The sequence below is a fragment of the Anomaloglossus baeobatrachus genome, chromosome 4, assembly GCF_048569485.1.
Source record: "Anomaloglossus baeobatrachus isolate aAnoBae1 chromosome 4, aAnoBae1.hap1, whole genome shotgun sequence".
Classification (NCBI taxonomy): Eukaryota; Metazoa; Chordata; class Amphibia; order Anura; family Aromobatidae; genus Anomaloglossus; species Anomaloglossus baeobatrachus.
Genome location: NC_134356.1, coordinates 684,710,243 through 684,726,023, shown reverse-complemented (window position 1 = coordinate 684,726,023; position 15,781 = coordinate 684,710,243). Strand labels below are relative to the sequence as shown.

The window sequence follows — 15,781 nt, the reverse complement described above, 5'->3', positions numbered from 1 at the left end:
CCCCAGGTGTTAGCCGACACGTCTGCGTAACTCCCTCGTGGTCTTACCCACATAGTTTAGTGGGCAATCACATGTGGCCATATAAACGACCCCACTGGTCTTGCAGTTGGAAAAGTCTCTAATAGAGTATTTTCTCCCAGTGCTTGTGTAACGGGGTGCCAGGGGTGCCTCGGGGCTAGTAGTCGTGGCCCCTTTTTCTATCAGGCTTACCCCTGGCTCCGCCGTCACTATCGGGACAGGAGATGACTTGGTGGGGCAGAGTGTGGTGGTGCAGATGTCGTCCGACGTACAAACACTTTCCAGGCATGATTCGGTGCAATCAAAAGGCATTCTTTATTACACAGTTCTTCACAAAACCGGCAGTTACAGATGACTTCACACTTCTTTTAGCTGGGGGAAAAACCTGTCCTGACGTCTCCTCCAGTGGGGATGTGCCCGGCTAATCCGCTTCACCTGGCTCCCACTACGGCTACCCACAGACCGGACCCACACTGGTACTGCTTCGCACTTGAGGTTCCGCCTTCTCCTCTTCTCTCCGGCTTTCCTATTCACCCAGCTCCCACACTCTGCCCCTTCTCTGCTTCTTCTCTCCCGTCCCGGACACATCTGCCTCCTGGCTCTAACTTTTTCCTTAACATCCCTTTTTCCCCTCCCCTTTCTGCTGCCGGCTCCTCCTTTCCTCTGCCCTGTTTCTGTGGTGACAGCCGTCCCACCCGGCAACTCGGGGAACCCCTAAAAACAGTGCATATAACAATAAAAACATTTTTATTAAATCACATTAACATTCCGGGGAAACTGTACCTCCTTGTAAGGGGTCTGCCCACCCCTTACATACCTCCCCTCTTTAAGCCTAAGCCTCCCGGCAAGGCACAAACCTAAAAACCACATTTATATCAAAAAGTCATTATAATAAACTATAAACATGTTCACCTTCGGGCGCACGCAAGGGGCGCACCAGTCCGGCGCCCGGAGTCCCTCCTGGGAGCTCCCGGTCTTAGTTGGTAACGTGCCCGGAGGCCTTCAGTAAGCACTCCCGGTCTTTGTAGATTTTCTGCCCGGAGGCTTTTGCAGCACTCCCGGTCTTAGACGACAGAAGCACAAAAGAGCAAAGTATCCTTTAACCACACGGAGGGAACCCCTGACTCAGTCCAGCGTCAGGCTCCTTCCGGGCTTAGCAGCTTGAACCGATTGCAAACAGCAGAACTTTTCCGGCTCTGAACAATGCCGGTATTTAACATAAACAGGTCCACTATCTTCCGGTCTTGACAATTCACTCAGGGTGATAGGCACGTTTCCATTCCGCCCGTTGAGCCTTCACATAGTCAGACAAGGACTGCCCAGGCAACCGGCGCAGCCTCCGGAAGGGTTCGTAATTGACGGTCAGCTCCGAGATCCCGGTCTCCGGTCTTGTCTCCTCTACTCCCGACAGGGGTGATGGGGTCGCTGCACGGGACGGCTGGGGGCTGCCCATGACAATCACCGGGTGAGTAACCAGGCTCTGTTGAATAGCCAGCACCGCCGGGGTCCCCTTCTCTGGGTCAGTGCTCGGTCCGGGCATGACTTCCGGGGCTACGGCCAGTGTGCTTCTTGGGTGGGAGATCTCAGCTAGTACCGGTCTTTGCTGTGCACACCGCCGGTATTGGCATTCCTCCCACTCAATTTCTTGCTGCCATTGGGCAGCCTCTTGGGTAGTGGGCATCCGGGTCACTCCGACCGCAAAGAGGCCCCGGCATCCCACCTCTCTCATGAACCGCACCTTCTCTCCCGGGTATAAAGTATGCAGGCGTTGCGGTAGGCCTTCAGTGTTCAGGTTCACCCGGTTGTAAAAGTAATGGTCACCGGTCTCTTCATCCTCGATGAAACCATAACCCACTTTCTGGTTAAACTTTACCACAGTTTCGACGGTACACTGTCGTTCGAATTCCTCACTCCGAGGACCAGCCATCATTTCACGGGCCACGGTCTCGGCCAGCAATCGCTCCTGTACCGGGTCGGGTTCTGGTGATGGGGACTTCTGCCGAATCTGGGACAACGGCTGCACTGGATACCAAAAGAAACCCCACTCGTCCTTTTCTAGCTCCCAGGCGTGTGGTTCTTCCGGGGCCGGAACGGTTACGTGGGTTGAAGATCCCACCGCGACTGGTGGGGGTATCTCCGGGCACGGGTATGGAGTTCCCAGGAGCCTGTTCCCCGACGGCAGCTGTGCGGTGTAAGTCGCTCGGACCTCGGTCGTGGTCTCTCCGGTCGCGGCGTCCCAGGTCGTAACCCAGGTGACTTTCGTGGGCCGCTCCGGTCCTCCGGGTACAGCCGGTAGGTTGAGAGGAAGTCCTTCCGCAGCCGCAGTCTGCTTAGGGCGTCCTCTGCCCAGGTTAGTTGCTGCTAGCGCGGCCACCACATGTTGCTGCTTTCCTGCGGTCTCCATCTTGCTTGTAGTCAGCGTCTTTGGTAATGGCGGCGGGGTCAGTGGAGATGCTGGAGGAAGTGGAGGCGGGCCTATTTTTCCCGCTCTTGGGTATACTCCACCCCCAGTCTCACACATCAGGTCGACCCCTCCGCGGCGGTTCTTCTTTTTCTCTAGAACACCGCCCACTTCACATGTCTTCTTCAGCATCATCCCGGGGCCAGCACCTCCCCTCTTTGAGCGGCGCACTCCGCACTTCTTTTTCTTCACCGGCCAGCCCCAGGCTCTTCTTTTGGCGCCAATTCTTCGCGCGTTTACTGTGTCCTTGAAGACGGCGGCCATCTTGTCGCCATCTTGTGCCCGGTCCAACGCCTTAGGCACTACTTCTTCTTCCCACCATGGGATCGGGACCCTTTGCATATAATCCGGATCCTGCCGACTACGCCACATGTAACGGGGTGCCAGGGGTGCCTCGGGGGTTGTAGTCGTGGCCCCTTTTTCTATCAGGCTTACCCCTGGCTCCGCCGTCACTATCGGGACAGGAGATGACTTGGTGGGGCAGAGTGTGGTGGTGCAGATGTCGTCCGACGTACAAACACTTTCCAGGCATGATTCGGTGCAATCAAAAGGCATTCTTTATTACACAGTTCTTCACAAAACCGGCAGTTACAGATGACTTCACACTTCTTTTAGCTGGGGGAAAAACCTGTCCTGACGTCTCCTCCAGTGGGGATGTGCCCGGCTAATCCGCTTCACCTGGCTCCCACTACGGCTACCCACAGACCGGACCCACACCGGTACTGCTTCGCATTTGAGGTTCCGCCTTCTCCTCTTCTCTCCGGCTTTCCTATTCACCCAGCTCCCACACTCTGCCCCTTCTCTGCTTCTTCTCTCCCGTCCCGGACACAACTGCCTCCTGGCTCTAACTTTTTCCTTAACATCCCTTTTTCCCCTCCCCGTTCTGCTGCCGGCTCCTCCTTTCCTCTGCCCTGTTTCTGTGGTGACAGCCGTCCCACCCGGCAACTCGAGGAACCCCTAAAAACAGTGCATATAACAATAAAAACATTTTTATTAAATCACATTAACATTCCGGGGAAACTGTACCTCCTTGTAAGGGGTCTGCCCACCCCTTACACTTGCACTAAGGAATACCTTCGATGGTTTGATCCAATCACAATACTTGCAATCACCACATCGAAAGCATCCTATAGGTCTTCTATCTAGCCAAGTACTGGGAGGAGTGGGTCTCTGATAATGGCTGTGGACCAATTGGTCCCTTAATGAACCTCCACGTCTATATGTGATAGAGGAGCGGGTAGGAATGTTTTCCCTAATGTCTGGATCCGCAAGAAGGATCCCCCAGTGCTTCCGGAGTATGCCAAAGATCTTTGCTGATTGGCAATCAAAAGTGCCTATGACTCTGATGATGTCCTCCCTTGTCTCTTTCACTTTCGGTTGGAGGAGGGATTCCCTATCGCTATTAAGAGCATGTTTGAAGGCACCTCTTAGAATGTTTTCAGGGTAGCCTCTCTGTCGAAACCGGTCCCGTAGATCCCTAGATTAGTCAAAGAAATCATTCTTATTGGAACAATTTTTCCTCATACGGAGATACTGACCTTTTGGGATACCGCGTTTCAATGGGATCGGGTGAGAGCTATCCCACCGCAACAGACTATTTGCAAGACCAGTGGGGTCGTTTATATGGCCACATGTGATTGCCCACTAAACTATGTGGGTAAGACCACGAGGGAGTTACGCAGACGTGTCGGCGAACACCTGGGGGATATCAAGCACAAGAGGGATACACCCCTGGCCCGACATGTCTGGGAATTCCATCAGGGCAACAATAAAGCAATATCTTTTGTTGCTCTGGAGGTTATAAAATCTGGCTCTAGGGGCGGTGATCTGGATAAAAGGATCCTACAGAGAGAGAGCCGGTGGATCTACTATCTTAAGACACAGGCCCCAATGGGACTAAATGATAGATTGACTTATTCTCCCTTCCTCTGAGATACCTTTCTTCTCAGTCAATGATATTGATGTTGTCCATTAGTCCTCGAGATAAGAAAAAGAAAAGATACGAATAGTAACAACAAAAATTGACCCTGTTATTTGTCCCGATTGGGAACCCCTCCGTCATTGCCCCGTGACTGGGGGTTCATGGATTTTGGATACCTTTTTTAAGGTTTTCTTAAGGTTATTATGCTCTGTTTTTTTAGGTGAACAGCTATACCTGATTATTATGACCTGGGTCTTGTATACGATTTCTGTGTATTAGTTTTGCATATGAGAAGGGCTCCAGGGATAACTTTTTGGCTTGCATCCAAATAAATTAATATGCAGGAAATAAATAGGCTCTCAAAATGATGTGTTCTATTAGTGTTATTAGCAAATGATATAATTCTTTGCAAACACTTTGGAACACGTTTCCCTGTAAACAATGAGAGCCACCCTTGTTGGCAGGATTTGTTGGGCCCTTTGTCTTACAACCTCTTATGCTCCGGATACATAGGGGGGTAACACAGACACACTTTTAACATATATGCTTGTCTGGGAAGCACGTTTGTGTCCACATTGTTGGAGGGCGTTGTTGTTAATGACTATAGGGTTATATATGTATAGGTGGTTTCTGGCACCCGGGCCTCGCGCATGCGCATTAGGGCGCGCGCGCGGTCATTGACCCTCTCTTAAAGGGCCAGTGTCCTCAAACAGGATATTGAAGAATCAGGTGCAGGGTATATAGGGAGATCCTTTCCAAGTGGGCGGGGCCTGTTCTTCGTGTTTTGCTAAGCTAGGAGTCAGGTCTCCTTGTGTCTTGTGATATACTCACCTATCTCTCTCCTAGAGCCGCTCCTGCCTCGCCAACCGGTCCTGACGATACCCGAACCCCGAACGGTGACGGTCTGCCATCCCGTCAGTTCATACCATCTCCGATCCCTGTGGTGACCCGTCTTCTCGCTCCGTCGGTTCCGGACTCTGCCTGAAGTCATCTCGGCCTCCGAACCTGAGCTCCGTCACCCGGACTACCTTCAGTGACTCCGTCGTCCCAGGGACTTCCACTCTCCACACCTCTGAACGGACTGTCCTGCTACCCGTAGTGCTCCGGCTACCGGGCACCTTGCCTTCGGTGAGGTGTTCAGCCCAGTGGATCCACCTCCTGGGTCTGCCCGTCCACTTGGCCCTAACACTATCTGTGACTACCTGGCCCGGCCAGGGCGTCACACTCATACTGTATATAGTAGGGCTGTGTGTGAACGTCTTGTACATTCTATAATTTCATGACGGTACTTTTTGGATCACAAGAAAACAATTAAATATGGATTCTGAAGTGTGAGTATTGTCCATACCAGGCTGGTTCCTGTGGGATCCTCTTCAGCCAAGTTCTCCTATTATTCCCTTCTACATCTAATTTTCCTTTATTAATGTCACGCCCGGGCTGCGTCCACACTTCACATTTTTCTTTCAGTTTGGCCTAAATATTTATGATAACACTCTGATTGGGTTGACATGTGAAGTGATTCTTACTTTTTATGATAGTATGTTTTTTCTTCCATTAGTGACCAGCAGTGCCAGGTGACCTGAGATGACCGCGGATACCCTGGATACCACAGTATGGATTTTCTAGACGTGTGACTTTACTTCTATGCCAGGGAACAGTCCCTGTTTGCGTTTTACTGGGGTCTTGGCTGGAGATCAGTTTTAATATTTAATAGTATTGCCACATCGCGGAGGAACCTGATACCGGAGGTTCCTGCCCCGGACTCTTCTGCTCGGGGTCATCTAGAGCTGGAGCTGGAGTCAGTCAGAACCATCTGTAAGAATGTCCTCCGTCCTCTGCTCGTTCCTGCTGCTCTCTGTCCTCTCCACATCATTTGGAGAAAAGTTTGGAGACTATGTAGTCTTAAGTATACCTAACGGAGGGCAATGGGGAGAATGGGGGCCAGTGGAGTGGTGCCCCTGTGGTTTCTTTGCCAAGGGCTTTTCTCTAAAGGTAAGAGATCTGTTCATGGATGATGACCCTGATGAGTGTTTAGATTTTGTTTTTACTTCCAAGAAATTTTGTGCTTTATTTTTTTCCGCTTTCCTGTTTAAAATCTTTCATGACTTCTTCAATGAATATAGTTTCTTGCTTTTTGAGATGTCAGAGAGGGCCTTTCTACGACAGTCCAGGCGCTGCCTAATTGACGTTCTTCTCGTTTCAACCCCTAAAACCATTTATTTTCGAACAGCTTTTTTTTATATTTTTATGCTTTTTCATATTATTCAGCCAATGACTTATGCTTGGCATTTTCCCATTTCCTTCCCCAGCACTTCTCTCATGCTGCACCTCCGTCCTGGACTGTAGTAGACACCACTGCTCTACCACCATTTTCTGTTCTCCTTTGCTCCAATCCCTTTTCTTCTTAGGGGGGTACTTGGTTGTTTAGTAATTTTTAAAATGCCTTATTATAGAGATTAAATTGCTCTACAGTGCTAGTCTAGATATACAGTATTACATCATAATTATTCCAAAACAATAAATATAGCAGTTTTCCCCTTCAATCCATATCAGAATCGTACACTGGGGGGGACATTAGAAAGACACAAACTGCACGTGTGGATCTCACTTTGCTATGCATTATTGATCCACACAATACCATCATGGCACAATGAAAATACACTAGTGTTTACCAGTGATAAGCCAACCCTACTATGCTGTGGTGTCACAAGAGTGTCCTGTCCGCACATTACCCCTGGGTGATCTGGGATCAGGAGGTCTCAATGCTTAATTGATCCTCCTGACTTGACATCATAACATCACTCCCTTCCGCTATATTTATCCACTCCTGGCTTCACTCCATGCCGGTAATATATCTTCTATACTGGCCACTTTGAAGAAGTCAATTTCTGGAGAAGCTGTGGTGTTTGTTTCTGCTACAGCTGAGAAGTTTATTGCTGGAGAAGCTGAGAAGTGCTATTTGTTGTGTCTTTCCCTACTCGTTTATCTTATCTTTCTGATGTTGTTTTAGTGTAGGGCGAGACTAGGGTCTCGATGGCCTTCACACTAGTCAGGGGGAGTTCAGGACCAGTGAGGGTATACGCACATGGTGGTGCACAGGGGGAAGGACTCATCTAGGGATGTTAGGGAGTGCAGGGATCAGACTCAGGTGAGTGTTAGGAGGTGACCCCTCTTCTCTCTTCATATTGCCAGGGCTTTCCATTGAACTTCTTCCCAGGTTTTCACTTTGTGTTGCATTGCTTGTCGTGTGTCCTTTTGCACCCGATGTGACTCTGGATGCTCGGTACTCGTAATGAGCAGTTTGACGCCCAGATGGGCTCAACTCGTGGACTGAGTATTAAGGAAGTCATTGGGGAACTCAAGCATTTTTCCAGTAAATCTTCAGTGCACAAGTTGAGCAAGTACCGAGCACCTGAGTATGGTAGTGCTCGCTCATCACTAGTGTCTACCCCTATATACAGTTTGTGCCCCCATATAAACCTGTAGATAGAGTATGAGCCTTACATAGCCTCCTATATACAGTATGAGCCCCCAGTACTCAACATAACCCCGATAAACAGCATAAGCCACCACATAACACCTATATGCAGTATGAGCCCTTACATAGCCTCCTATATACAGTATGAACCCATACACAGCCCCTATAAACAGCATAAGCCGCCACATAACACCTATATGCAGTATGAGCCCTTACATAGCCTCCTATATACAGTATGAACCCATACACAGCCCCTATAAACATAGCCTCCTATACAATATGAGCCCATACACAGCCCCTATATACAGTAAGAGCCCCCACATAGCCCCTATATAGAGCATGAGCCCCCACATAGCCATCTATATACAGTATAAGCCTTCACTTAGACTCCTTTATGCAGTACGAGCCCCCACATAGCCTCCTATATATAGTATGGGCCCAAACACAGCCCCTATATAAAGAATAAGTTCCTGCATGGCCCTTATATACAGTATGAGAACCCACATAGCCCTCTACATACAGAATTTGCCCCCACATAGCCTCCTATACACAGTATGAGCCCCCACATAGCCCCTATATAAATAATAAGTCCCTGCATGGCCCTTATATACAGTATGAGAACCCACATAGCCTCCTATATTCAGTATGAGACCCTACATAGAAACTATATACAGTATGAACCATCACATAGACCCTAAATACAGTATGAGCACCCACATAGCCCCCTACAAACAGTATAAGCACCCACATAGCCCCTATATACAGTATGCACTGCCACATACCCTCCAATATACAGTATGAGCCTATACACATCCCCCTATATACAGTAAGAGCTCCCACATAGCCCCTATATAGAGCATCAGCTGCCACATAGAGCCATCTATATACAGCATAAGCCTTCACTTAGCCGCCTTTATGCAGTATGAGCCCTCACATAGCCTCCTATATACAGTATGGGCCCAAACACAGCCCCTATATACAGCATAAGTCCCTGCATAACCCTTATATACAGTATGAGCCCCCACATAGCCGCCTATATACAGTATGAGCCCCTATATAGACCCTACATACAGTATGAGCCCCCACATAGCCCCCTACATACAGTATAAGCCCCCAAATATCCCCTATACACATTATGTACCGCCACACAGCCTTCTATATACAGTATGAGCCTATACACAGCCCCCACATAACCTCTATATACAGTAAGAGCCCCCACATAGATTCAATATACATTGTGAGCTCCCACATAGCCCTATATACAGTATGAACCCTCACCTAGCCCCCTATATACAGCATGAACCCTCACATAGCCCCTATATACTCGCACACATCCTGTACACATACAAAAAAAAAACCAAGAACACCACATACTCACCTCGCTCCCATTTCCGTGGTGCTCTGCTCCAGGTCACCGGGCTCCACGTCTTGTTGATGCCAGCGCACCCATGCTGGTGCAGGCCCTATGGCACTGGCTGATGACATCATTGTGCCAGTAACTGGCGCTTCCCTGGAGCTGCTGCGCTGTAGATCTGTATTGCTGGCAGCATAGTTCCAGGACAGTTCCCTGCCCGGATATCTGCGCCGGAGGATGGAAGGGAGGCGAGTATGTGTTACCGCAAAGAACAATATACTGGAGGCGATCTGCGATCCATGGGACACACCAGAGTTCCGGAGTTTTGTGCCCCGGATGGTAGTCCAGATTGTCCTCATTGTAATTTGCCTATTTTCTAATCCCACCCCAGGTCAAGACATTGAATAAGGGCAAATTGTGCAGATTTTAATATAACGCTATAAAGAAACTTTTTTTCTGTCTTGTGATCTTCTGACCTAGGTGGAAATAAAGCAGAAGGCTGAAGATGATACCGGGCTGAACGGGATACGTCTGCACTGCCTGAACAAGACGGACGTCCACCCAAACGCACAGGACGAATACGTCATCAAGTCTGCGGAAGGACCGTGAGTACAGGAGATAGATATGTCCTGTGGGCTTATCTACTAATGTCACACGCCACGCAGTATTATAGTAGTTATATTCCTGTACATAGGAGCAGTATTATAATAGTTATATTCTTGTACATAGGGGGCAGTATTATAGTAGGTATATTCTTGTACATAGGGGGCAGTATTATAATAGTTATATTCTTGTACATAGGAGCAGTATTATAGTAGTTATATTCTTGTACATAGGGGCAGTATTATAGTAGTTATATTCCTGTACATAGGGGGCAGTATTATAGTAGGTATATTCTTGTACATAGGAGCAGTATTATAGTAGTTATATTCTTGTACATGGGGGGCAGTATTATAGTAGTTATATTCTTGTACATAGGGGGCAGTATTATAGTAGGTATATTCTTGTACATAGGGGGCAGTATTATAATAGTTATATTCTTGTACATAGGAGCAGTATTATAGTAGTTATATTCTTGTACATAGGGGCAGTATTATAGTAGTTATATTCCTGTACATAGGAGCAGTATTATAGTAGGTATATTCTTGTACATAGGAGCAGTATTATAGTAGTTATATTCTTGTACATAGGGGCAGTATTATAGTAGGTATATTCTTGTACATAGGGGGCAGTATTATAGTAGTTATATTCTTGTACATAGGGGCAGTATTATAGTAGATATATTCTTGTACATAGGAGCAGTATTATAGTAGTTATATTCTTGTACATAGGGGGCAGTATTATAGTAGATATATTCTTGTACATAGGAGCAGTATTATAAGAGTTATATTCCTGTACATAGGGGCAGTATTATATTAGTTATATTCTTGTACATAGGAGCAGTATTATAGTAGTTATATTCTTGTACATAGGGGCAGTATTATAGTAGGTATATTCTTGTACATAGGGGGCAGTATTATAGTAGTTATATTCTTGTACATAGGGGCAGTATTATAGTAGTTATATTCTTGTACATAGGAGCAGTATTATAGTAGTTATATTCTTGTACATAGGGGGCAGTATTATAGTAGCTATATTCTTGTACATAGGAGCAGTATTATAGCAGTTATATTCTTGTACATAGGGGGCAGTATTATAGTAGCTATATTCTTGTACATAGGGGCAGTATTATAGTAGTTATATTCTTGTACATAGGGGGCAGTATTATAGTAGTTATATTCTTGCACATAGGAGCAGTATTATATTAGTTATATTCTTGTACATAGCAGCAGTATTATAGTAGTTATATTCTTGTACATAGGGGGCAGTATTATAGTAGTTATATTCTTGTACATAGGGGCAGTATTATAGTAGTTATATTCTTGTATATAGGGGCAGTATTATAGTAGTTATATTCTTGTACAGAGGGGCAGTATTATAGTAGTTATATTCTTGTACAGAGGGGCAGTATTATAGTAGTTATATTCTTGTACATAGGGACAGTATTATAGTAGTTATATTCTTGTACATAGGGGGCAGTATTATAGTAGTTATATTCTTGTACATAGGAGCAGTATTATAGTAGTTATATTCTTGTACATAGGAGCAGTATTATAGTGGTTATATTCTTGTACATAGGGGGCAGTATTATAGTAGTTATATTCTTGTATATAGGAGCAGTATCATAGTAGTTATATTCTTGTACGTAGAGGCAGTATTATAGTAGTTATATTCCTGAACATAGGGGGCAGTATTATAGTAGTTATATTCTTGTATATAGGGGGCAGTATTATAGTAGTTATATTCTTGTACATAGGGGCTGTATTATAGTAGTTATATTCCTGTACATAGGGGCAGTATTATAGTAGTTATATTCTTGTAAATAGGAGCAGTATTATAGTAGTTATATTCCTGTACATAGAGGCAGTATTATAGTAGTTATATTCCTATACATAGGGGCAGTATTATAGTAGTTATATTCTTGTACATAGGAGCAGTATTATAGTAGTTATATTCTTGTAAATAGGAGCAGTATTATAGTAGTTATATTCTTGTACATAGGGGCAGTATTATAGTAGTTATATTCTTGTACATAGGGGCAGTATTATAGTAGTTATATTCTTGTATATAGGGGCAGTATTATAGTAGTTATATTCTTGTACATAGAGGCAGTATTATAGTAGTTATATTCTTGTATATAGGGGCAGTATTATAGTAGTTATATTCTTGTACATAGGGGCAGTATTATAGTAGTTATATTCTTGTATATAGGGGCAGTATTATAGTAGTTATATTCTTGTACATAGGAGCAGTATTATAGTAGTTATATTCCTGTACATAGGAGCAGTATTATAGTAGTTATATTCCTGTACATAGGAACAGTATTATAGTAGTTATATTCTTGTACATAGGGGCAGTATTATAGTAGTTATATTCTTGTACATAGGGGCAGTATTATAGTAGTTATATTCTTGTATATAGGGGCAGTATTATAGTAGTTATATTCTTGTACATAGAGGCAGTATTATAGTAGTTATATTCTTGTATATAGGGGCAGTATTATAGTAGTTATATTCTTGTACATAGGAGCAGTATTATAGTAGTTATATTCCTGTACATAGGAGCAGTATTATAGTAGTTATATTCTTGTACATAGGGGGCAGTATTATAGTAGATATATTCTTGTACATAGGAGCAGTATTATAAGAGTTATATTCCTGTACATAGGGGCAGTATTATATTAGTTATATTCTTGTACATAGGAGCAGTATTATAGTAGTTATATTCTTGTACATAGGGGCAGTATTATAGTAGGTATATTCTTGTACATAGGGGGCAGTATTATAGTAGTTATATTCTTGTACATAGGGGCAGTATTATAGTAGATATATTCTTGTACATAGGAGCAGTATTATAGTAGTTATATTCTTGTACATAGGGGGCAGTATTATAGTAGATATATTCTTGTACATAGGAGCAGTATTATAAGAGTTATATTCCTGTACATAGGGGCAGTATTATATTAGTTATATTCTTGTACATAGGAGCAGTATTATAGTAGTTATATTCTTGTACATAGGGGCAGTATTATAGTAGGTATATTCTTGTACATAGGGGGCAGTATTATAGTAGTTATATTCTTGTACATAGGGGCAGTATTATAGTAGTTATATTCTTGTACATAGGAGCAGTATTATAGTAGTTATATTCTTGTACATAGGGGCAGTATTATAGTAGTTATATTCTTGTACATAGGGGCAGTATTATAGTAGCTATATTCTTGTACATAGGGGCAGTATTATAGTAGTTATATTCTTGTACATAGGGGGCAGTATTATAGTAGTTATATTCTTGCACATAGGAGCAGTATTATATTAGTTATATTCTTGTACATAGCAGCAGTATTATAGTAGTTATACTCTTGTACATAGGGGGCAGTATTATAGTAGTTATATTCTTGTACATAGGGGCAGTATTATAGTAGTTATATTCTTGTATATAGGGGCAGTATTATAGTAGTTATATTCTTGTACAGAGGGGCAGTATTATAGTAGTTATATTCTTGTACAGAGGGGCAGTATTATAGTAGTTATATTCTTGTACATAGGGACAGTATTATAGTAGTTATATTCTTGTACATAGGGGGCAGTATTATAGTAGTTATATTCTTGTACATAGGAGCAGTATTATAGTAGTTATATTCTTGTACATAGGGGCAGTATTATAGTAGTTATATTCTTGTACATAGGAGCAGTATTATAGTGGTTATATTCTTGTACATAGGGGGCAGTATTATAGTAGTTATATTCTTGTACATAGGAGCAGTATTATAGTGGTTATATTCTTGTACATAGGGGGCAGTATTATAGTAGTTATATTCTTGTACATAGGAGCAGTATTATAGTAGTTATATTCTTGTATATAGGAGCAGTATCATAGTAGTTATATTCTTGTACGTAGAGGCAGTATTATAGTAGTTATATTCCTGAACATAGGGGGCAGTATTATAGTAGTTATATTCTTGTATATAGGGGGCAGTATTATAGTAGTTATATTCTTGTACATAGGGGCTGTATTATAGTAGTTATATTCCTGTACATAGGGGCAGTATTATAGTAGTTATATTCTTGTAAATAGGAGCAGTATTATAGTAGTTATATTCCTGTACATAGAGGCAGTATTATAGTAGTTATATTCCTATACATAGGGGCAGTATTATAGTAGTTATATTCTTGTACATTGGAGCAGTATTATAGTAGTTATATTCTTGTAAATAGGAGCAGTATTATAGTAGTTATATTCTTGTACATAGGGGCAGTATTATAGTAGTTATATTCTTGTACATAGGGGCAGTATTATAGTAGTTATATTCTTGTATATAGGGGCAGTATTATAGTAGTTATATTCTTGTACATAGAGGCAGTATTATAGTAGTTATATTCTTGTATATAGGGGCAGTATTATAGTAGTTATATTCTTGTACATAGGAACAGTATTATAGTAGTTATATTCTTGTACATAGGGGCAGTATTATAGTAGTTATATTCTTGTACATAGGGGCAGTATTATAGTAGTTATATTCTTGTATATAGGGGCAGTATTATAGTAGTTATATTCTTGTACATAGAGGCAGTATTATAGTAGTTATATTCTTGTATATAGGGGCAGTATTATAGTAGTTATATTCTTGTACATAGGGGCAGGATTTAATATATAATCCTGTACACAGGGGCAGTATTATAGTAGCTATATTCCAGAACATAGGGGTATTACTATTGTGGTCATATTCCTGAGCATAGTCTTCAGTATAATACCAGTTTTCTTTTTGTCTATCAGGGGCACTTTGCACACTACAATATCACAGGTGTGATGTCGGTGGGGTCAAATCAAAAGTGACGCACATCCGGCGTCGCAGGCGACATCGTAGTGTGTAAAGCCTTTTTGATACGATTAACGAGCGCAAAATTGTCGTAATCGTATCATCGGTGTAGCGTCGGTCATTTCCAGAATTTCGGAAGGACCAATGTTACGATGTTGTTCCTCGTTCCTGCGGCAGCATACATCGCTGTGTGTGAAGCCGCAGGAGTGAGGAACATCACCTTACCTGCGTCCTGCGGCTCACGCCAGCTATGAGGAAGGAAGGAGGTGGGTGGGATGTTTACGTCCCGCTCATCTCCGCCCCTCCGCTTCTATTGGCCGCTTGCCGGGTGACGTCGCTATGATGCCGCACGACCCGCCCACCTTAATAAGGAGGCGGGTCGCCGGCCAGAGCGACGTCGCAGGGCAGGTGAGTGCATGTGAAGCTGCCGTAGCGATAATGTTCGCTACGCCAGCTATCATCATGATATCGCATGTGCGACGGGGGCGGGGACTATCGCGCTCGGCATCGCAGCATCGGCTTGCGATGTCGTAGTGTGAAAAGTACCCCTAAGAGTTGTACTATTTTAAATGATATCCTATAAGTCATCTTGTAATATTTTTGGTTTCTTCACAGCTGGGGTGAATGGACTCCCACCTTATGGTGTCCAATTGGACATCTAATTAGCTTCAGCATGCAAGTGGAGCCACCAAGAAGAGGTGTAGATGATACGGCTGCTAATAACATAATGTTTCAGTGCTCGGATTATGAGATCCTGTTGGGCGATGGCCATAGTTGGGGACATTACGGCCGGTGGAGCGGAAGATGCATGGATGGAATCTGTGGCATGAAGGCCAAGGTGGAGCGCCCACAAGGCAGCGGAGATGACACCTCTCTCAATGATGTTCAGTTTATCTGCTGTAAGAAATAGATAGCACTAGACTGCAGGGTAACAAGTATTAACAGGGGAAGTAAATTTTGTGCTACAATTTTTGTAATCAAAAATTTTATGGAGTGTTCAATCTGTTTTAGATACAGAAACAAGCTTAGTACATAGATACAGGAAAGTACCCAAGCCTATTACATAGATATGGGAACAAAACCAAGCTTATTACATTTATACTCTATCAGAACTAAGCTTATTACATGAA

General features: G+C 43.8%; 1 protein-coding gene across 1 annotated transcript; it reads left to right on the top strand.

The window, feature by feature from the left end:
- The first annotated feature begins 6,221 nt into the window (after positions 1 to 6,221).
- On the top strand, positions 6,222 to 15,561 carry LOC142302156 (vitelline membrane outer layer protein 1-like). Its single transcript, XM_075343239.1, has 3 exons — positions 6,222 to 6,392; positions 9,713 to 9,837; positions 15,267 to 15,561. Exons 1-3 carry the CDS (start codon positions 6,222 to 6,224, stop codon positions 15,559 to 15,561), a joined length of 591 nt encoding a protein of 196 aa, XP_075199354.1.
- Positions 15,562 to 15,781: the final 220 nt, after the last annotated feature.